The sequence below is a fragment of the Apteryx rowi genome, unplaced genomic scaffold (assembly GCF_003343035.1).
Source record: "Apteryx rowi isolate R43461 unplaced genomic scaffold, aptRow1 scaffold_21, whole genome shotgun sequence".
NCBI lineage: Eukaryota > Metazoa > Chordata > Aves > Apterygiformes > Apterygidae > Apteryx > Apteryx rowi.
The window spans coordinates 2,372,822-2,380,320 of record NW_020448419.1 but is presented as its reverse complement, the minus strand read 5'-3'; the positions used below and the strand labels follow the sequence as shown (position 1 = coordinate 2,380,320).

At 46.3% G+C, this 7,499-nt stretch overlaps 1 protein-coding gene across 1 annotated transcript; it reads left to right on the top strand.

The window, feature by feature from the left end:
- The first annotated feature begins 1,175 nt into the window (after window positions 1-1,175).
- On the top strand, window positions 1,176-7,162 carry LRRN4 (leucine rich repeat neuronal 4). Its single transcript, XM_026064155.1, has 4 exons — window positions 1,176-1,863; window positions 3,694-3,898; window positions 4,476-4,613; window positions 5,803-7,162. Exons 1-4 carry the CDS (start codon window positions 1,176-1,178, stop codon window positions 7,160-7,162), a joined length of 2,391 nt encoding a protein of 796 aa, XP_025919940.1.
- Window positions 7,163-7,499: the final 337 nt, after the last annotated feature.

Below are 7,499 nucleotides of genomic sequence, written 5' to 3'. Positions count from 1 at the left end.
ACTTTGACTGAAATGTGGTTCAGAAGTTGTATTTTAAATACCTTGGTTCCCCCTGGAATTTGAGTGCCTATCACATTTGGGGCACTCTCCTGCAGCAAGGTCCCAACCCTGCCACCACTTGGCAGACAGCTCCAGGGGCCCTGCAGTGAGTCAGGAGCAGAAGAGGAGGGGGAGCCTCAAGGGGCCTTAGGGGCTGAGAGATGCAGGGAGGTGACTTTGCCCACGCATCCCGTACAGCTACTTGCCATCGTGGCTGTCTGTCAGAACTGGGCAGAGCCCAGACATGCCCCAGGCTCTTGTTGCACAGCTGACTTACTTACCCTGAGGGAAGGAAAGCCCTTCCTCATACAGGAAAAGCACTTTTACCTGCCTGCCCCATTGCAACTCAGCCAAATTTGGGCTCCTACATCCTTTCGTTTCATGTCTGACAATCTTCCCCTGCCTCTAAATCCATGTTTGCATTGTACAGACAGCCTCACGGAAAAAACTCCTTGCTCTGATCGCACCTGACCTTAGCCCTCTTGCCTGCCCCATTAGACAACTCATCTCACTGAGATGGACAAACTGGATACTGTGCAGCAGAACAGCCTTGTACAGAGCAAAGACACAATCACGTATAAACATAAAATCCTATAATACTGCAGTGAGAGCAGTGGTTTCCAAATAATATTATCCCTCTTCTGCAGTTTGTCTGGTACCAGCTGGTAGCTGTGTCCTGGAGTGGCACTGATACTGCCCCACAGCCCTGTGCGGTGCAGAGGTGGCACGAGCAGCGAGACGAAGAGCCCACCTCCTGCGCTGCTGCTGTTCTTCGAGATACTGTTCGAGATGCCACGCTGGCACTGAGGGTACTGGGGTACACACCAGACATGCGACATAACTTGGTTGCTTTCTGCATCAAAACTCATACGTACACTTAAAATAAGATCAAATGATACTTCTGTCCCAAAGGGCTCATGTTTACTTAGGCTTAATTACAGAAGAGACATTAATTATCACTTCCACTGTCGGGATGCAACAGGAAAGCATTTATAAATGTTTTACTTTTAAATAGCTTGTAGCTGCCTGGAGGGATTTTAATTTAGCTCTTAATGCTGATGTTTTGTTTTCCCCTCCCTGAAACAAAAACCAAACAGATCTTGCAAGTTAACTGAGAGCCACTTAGCAGCAGCAGGATGTTTCTGCTCTTGCTCGTCCTCTCTCTGCTGGTGGGGAACACAGCGTCAGGCCCAGTGAGCAGAGCCGAGACTGCAGCATCCAGGGATGTCACCACCGTTTTCCAGCTGGCTCAGGAAGACTCTTGGGAGAATGTTAACCTCACCAGCATGTCCTGCGAGGATCGGAAGAACAGCACCTGGATCACCCTGCAGCTGACCAACAGCAGCCTGACAGCTTTCCCTGTCTGCCTACCGGAGGTCCTGGAGACCCTGGATCTCAGCAACAATCTCTTAGAAGAAGTGAACAGCACAGAGATAGCAAACCTCCCGCAGCTGCGCACCCTCTTGCTAAGGCAAAACTGTCTCCAAGCAGTTAGATGGGGATCTGAAGCCCTCAGCAGTCTCCAATACCTGGACTTAAGCTTTAATAAGCTGTCATCTGTGCCGTCATGCCACACCTCTTCCCTGCCTAACTTGAGATGGTTGTCCCTGGCTGGAAATCCACTGACTGAAATTCAGCCACTGGCTTTTTCCTGTTACCCTCGGCTACAGTTCCTGAACCTCTCTGCAACTCTTCTTGGGCAGGATGACAGCAAAGGAATTAGGGAGTCTGCCTTTGCCATCAGCACATCTCCCCATGAGGCCAGGAACAGGCCTGAAAACACCATCAACATGCTTGATCTGAGTGGGACCTTTCTTGAGAAAAGTAAGTCTCCAGATTTCCCACCATAAACACAGGCCCTGGTCAGGCTGGGGGCAGCAGAAGCTTTGCCGGGACGATGGCTCTCATCCTGGCTGAGCCCTGGGATGCCTGCTGCTGTCCCAGCTAGTGCCCCCTGCCCCCCCCATCCCAGGGGGGACATCTTGCACCGAAAGCTGCAAACAGACACTAGCTGGAATAGTGGCATCCTCTGCTGCTGCTGCTCAGGGAGTGCAACACGCTCCCCAGCAAGTCATGTAACCGCTGGGGAGAAACCCTCACACAAACCAGCCTCCACAAGGAAGGGCAGCGAGCCGGCAGCACCAACATTCGTCCCATCGTAGCCCCCCACCTCCATCCTCACCCCTCTGTCTGCTACTGATAGCCGTCCAGCTGTCAGCCTTGAGATTAGCTCTGGGAAACGCAGGAGGGAATTACCATCTCTGTTCAGAAACATTGCTGAAATCCGTCTTCGCCCGTCCCCAGTTACGCTCTGCTTTATGCCCTTGTATTGAAGTAGTGCAGGGAGGTTTTTTTTCCTCAACCACAACAGGCCAAGTACTTCCATCCAGTGAGACAGTCCCTGCCCTGAGCAATTCACAGCACAAATCTTTCTTCCGTTTGTCCCTGCTGTCAGCCTCAGCTTGTAACTGAGGTGCTAAGGCGCAGAGATGCTAAAAGCCTTGCCCCGCTGCTCTCGGCCTTAGACAGAGCCAAGACTTGCTGCTCGTTCTCCTGCCTCCCGGACCACCGTCTCAGCCATGGGAAAACCCTTCCTGAACACCTTATCCGAAAAGCCACCTCATCTGTTTCTCTGTCACATTTCGTACCAGTTTGATTCATAAAAACAATTCTTGTCTCTGAAGGGTCCTATGAGGCTTCATTGATGGTTATTCCTTGGCACTGGCACAAGAACTGCCACATTGGGTCAGAGCAGAGATCCCCTTGGTGCAGTGTCCTTTTTGCAAGAGGACCTAACAGTGGCACTTCATGGAGAGGGTGCAAGAGAAATGAAGCACAGGTGGATTTTTCCTGTGTGTATGTTCCTTGATTCCAGTAACCAGCAGCTTAGAGACTTCCCAAGCTAGAGGTTTCACCTCAACCCACATTTAGCAGAGATACTGGTAATTTTCCCCCATGAATTTGTCTAAACCCTCTTGTGGCAGTGAGTTGCACAATTTAGTTACAGCATGAAAAGGCACTATTGTATAGGACCTGTTCCTTCAAGGTTTCATGCCCCTCACCCCTTTTTTCCTGTCTTAGGAGAAATAGGAAATTATCTGTCTTTCTCACACCATTCAGAACTTTGTAGACCTCTCTAATCTCTCCTCATCCATCTCTTCTCTGAGTGGAGAAATCCTCATTCGTTTAATCTCACGTTATAGGAAAACTGTTCCATATCTATGATTAGCTTTATTGACCTTCTCTTTATCTTTCCTTCTTTTCTTCTGCCTTCTCTAAGATGGCATGACCAGGCCTGCAGGTAATATTACAAGAATGGGATTGCACAGGTATTTATACTCTGGTGTATTGATATTGTGCATTTTGTTCTATCTCTTTATCACAGAGAATAGCTGCAGGAGACCACAGAGATATTTTACATCTCTACAAATTTAAAACTCTATCTGACAGTACCCTAGCCACAGTTCCCATTAAGTCACTAACAAATTCGGCATGCTTTGCAAGGAGAGGGCTCTATTTTTGTGTGTGCTACTTGGCAGTATCTCAGTAATATTTGTCAGTGGACAAATACAGTTCAGTCTCCTTATTTCTAGGCAGAAATCCACAGCAATGCTCTATTTATGGAACAGTTATTAACCCTTTTTTCTGCTTCAGTTCAACCAGAGTGGACCAGAGACTTGCTCAACCTCAGATCACTTCACCTGACAAAGATGTCACGATTAAGAAGCCTCGATACTGACTTTTTCAAGTCCATGCCTCACCTCAGGGAGCTGAACTGCCAAGACTCCCACTCGCTGGGTTTCGTGAGGACAGAGATGTTTGACAATGCTCCTCATCTGAGCCATCTCTCATTCCAGAAGTGAGTTGTTTTCTTTTTTTGCTCACCCCCATGGAAAGTTGTCATTGCCTCACAGCAAAATGCTGCCTGGGAGCAGGCAAGCAAGATCTTCCTATTTGAGTCATTTGACTTTAGTAGCTGATGAGAGAGGCAATTAACATAAAGAGAATGACTGGCATAGAGAAAGTCAAGCCATTAGAAGCAGGGTGAGAAAGAAGCTAGAGAAAAGTTGAAAAAGGACACTGTATGAAATAAAAGTGGGGCTGAATGCATGCTGGCCGAGAGGAGCCCATCTTTCACAGAACAACCTTGCCAAATGCTAGGTGCTTTCCCTTTCCAGCTGCCATCCCTAAAGGTGTTCTCCTCTTATGATGCCCTTGTTATGCTTTAGCATACAGCAACCACACTGTGCATATTAGAGAGATATGCAGGTATTAGCCTGGACTTTAAAGTGCAGCACAGTGGTGTTAGTAACCTGCTATTTCCAAGGGAACTGGGAAGATTGCATTGTGTCTTGCACACATGAGGATACTAAGCACATTCCAGCCTTTGGAAGTTAGCCCAGCACTGGCTAATTATTGTATTTGTCATCTTGTAGCTGTAACCTGAGTTCCTTTAGTCCTTGGAATATCAATTCATCCGACAGCATCATCATCGACTTGCATGGAAATCCCCTATCATGCGATTGTGGGCTCTCCTGGCTGCTCTCCAAGCCTGAGAAAGTTGTGCTGCAAAAGTAAGTGAGTTCAAGGAGATGTAAGTAATGCTCTTCAGCCACAACTTACTGCTGCAAGTTATCTGGGGACAAAACATTCACTGCTAGATTATTCAGATTCTTTATTTGGTCTTCGCTTCCACAAGAGGTAGAAATGCAAAATAAAGTCCCCTTTAGGGACAAAACATGGCTAAATTATACTTGAAATGGACAAATGTGATGGGGACATGTAGAACACTACAAAGTGTTATTAGCTGTGGATTCTACCTGAAGTGAGAATAGCTTATTTTCTCCCCCTTTCAGTTCATATTTCTCTATTAGGTGAAGATAAAACATCAGCTGGCTAGGTGGCCTTGGTGGCCAGCATGGGAGCAGGAACTGGAAGACTATGAGCACTTTAGCATTTCAAATTATTTCTTCCTTGCTCTCTCATTCCCAAAGCCTAGATCAGCACAGGCAGTCAACAAACTCCTTGCAAACAGTACCATTTCTCACCAGTTTTTTCTATGCTTTCCAATATTTCTGCAGACTAATTACAAGCATGTAGTTTAAAGAAATGCTTTGCTTGTATATGAGCTCTCCTCCTTTTGAAAGGCCACCAAGAAGATATGTCATATATAGTGGAAAGAGCAGGGAAGTAGATTGTTAAAATTAGATTGTCTCTCATTAGGGTGGGCTTAACATTTAAATTCTCTTGAAAACATGTAAAGCCTGAGTGAAAACATGTAAAGACTGAGTGAAGAACAAACTTGAGCTCAGTCATTTAAAAACATGCCCAGTGCCAGCACAGCTCCAGCTGTTGAAGCAGCAGGGCTTAAGGATCCGGGGGACCCTGTTACACTTCTCTCTATGCAGTCCCCTCCTAGTGTAGCATTAGAATCTGATCCTTTAAGACAAGTTGCCTTAATGCCCAGTACTCTTACTAAAGCTCACACTCCTTGTACCAAAGGATGCTTCCTCTCAGGCAAAAGATATTCCTGCACCTTACAAAAAACACAGAGCCAGTCAGCTATGATCACAGTGCTGTGGAAGGTCATCAGTCAAGCACAGGACTATCATCAATACTACCTAGCTTTGGTCCAGGTTTCATGTTTCCTTTAACGTAAAGGCTACTTTTGGACAGGAAGTTCCCAATGCCACTCCAAGCAGCCTTATAGGAGTCAGAAATGCTCCTGTAGGACTTGTCTGTTCTAACTTGTTCCCTCTACAGGGCATCGGACACCTTCTGCAACACATCCCAAGAAGACTGGGACAGACCTTCAGCATCTTTTTCATTGCTAGAGCTCTATGATAAATGCCAATCTGAAAGAAACATCACACTGCCAGATTCAAACACACCCCCTCCTGAAGACGGTGCTTTCAGCGTTACCAGTTATGATGACACTACTGCAGCATCAACAACAGACTCTGCTCCCACTACTACAGCGGCATCAACAACAGACTCTGCTTCACTACCCGAAGACACTTTCAGCAGCTTCCTAATTCAGAGGACTATAACAGGCACAACTGCAGCAAACCCAACTGAGCAGATCCTCACAAAGGTCAACAGTTCCTCCCACGAGGAGGAGGCAGTTTCCGAATCCATGAGCAATCCCCCTTCCTTCACGTTGGTAACCACCTCCCCGGGTTTTCTCAAAGAGCTCTATAGTCAGTCCTCAGGTTATAGCTCCATGAGTGAAGGTGAAACAGATCAGGAGTTCACAACAACCAACACTGTGTTTCCCCAGGAAGGACTCTTCAACCAGCCTACTAGCGATTATTCTGCTACAGCAACAGTAAATCCAGACGCCACCAACCATTATATTCACTCCTTTGCTACTAACACTGGGGAAGGTACAGCACAGACAAACCTACCACAGCTGAACTCAACAAAGACCAACGCTCAGTTGGATCCTGCCTTCACCAGAGCATTGATACACTATGTAGATGATTATGACTACGATGATCAGACAACAGAAACCCCAGTGCAACCTGTGTACACCTCCTGTGACTACAATCCTTGCAGACACCTTCAGAAACCATGCAGTGAGCTTCAGAGTGCATCCCAGTGTTTATGTCCTGGCATTTCGAGAGAAGATGAGGTTCCAGATCCACCAAGACTCAGAGATGTGTCTGAAGTTACGGACAGCTCTGCACAGATACACTGGTGTGCCCCAAATTCAGTTGTTCATACCTACCAGCTGATGCTTCATGCCCAAGGCAATGAGGAGAGGCAGTTTGTCCTGGACAATATTTATTCCACAGCAAGGCAGTACACACTGTATAATCTATTACCATACACCACTTACCACATTTGCGTGACTGCTTTAAACAAAGCAGGATCAAGCCAGACGGCAAGTCAGGAAATTTCAGGTAATCCATGTACCAAATTTAAAACAAAGCCCAGCTACAAGTCTGTCTTTGCTGCTCTGACTGCAGCAAGTGGACTCTTTCTAATTTCCACTATTGTATTGTCTATATGTCTGTGTAAGGCATGCAAAAAGCCTCCTAGTGAGCAATATGGTACACACCTTGTCTCTTATAAGAACCCAGCATTTGATTATCCCTTAAAACTGCAAACAACTAATTAGCTCTAGGTGATTGCTCTATACTTCAAAGCTCACTGTCTTTACCACTTTGGTGTGTTTCCCTGAGACTCTCAGTGTTCTTCAGCAAAACTAGGAAACATCAGACTTTATAGCCCTCATGTTTCTAAGGGAAAGAAATACACAAAAAAGAAAAAAAATGAAGGCAGCTGAACAGAAAGAAGCCTTTGGGCTCTTGTTCATGGACTAAGCAGCAGCAAACCTGGACACTAACCTTGCAGAGTTATCTTTTATAATCATCTACAAATATACTACTGTACATTTCATACAGTGAGATGTTGTCTTGCCAGCTGTCTGCCTCCAGTACCTCTTATGGATACAG

Excerpts from the sequence above, each read along its gene's own strand:
- LRRN4 (XM_026064155.1), top strand. The coding sequence starts at position 1,176 with ATGTTTCTGCTCTTGCTCGTCCTCTCTCTGCTGGTGGGGAACACAGCG. Across the intron at positions 1,864-3,693 it reads TGGGACCTTTCTTGAGAAAA|TTCAACCAGAGTGGACCAGA; the intron begins GTAAGTCTCCAG and ends TTTCTGCTTCAG. Across the intron at positions 3,899-4,475 it reads AGCCATCTCTCATTCCAGAA|CTGTAACCTGAGTTCCTTTA; the intron begins GTGAGTTGTTTT and ends GTCATCTTGTAG.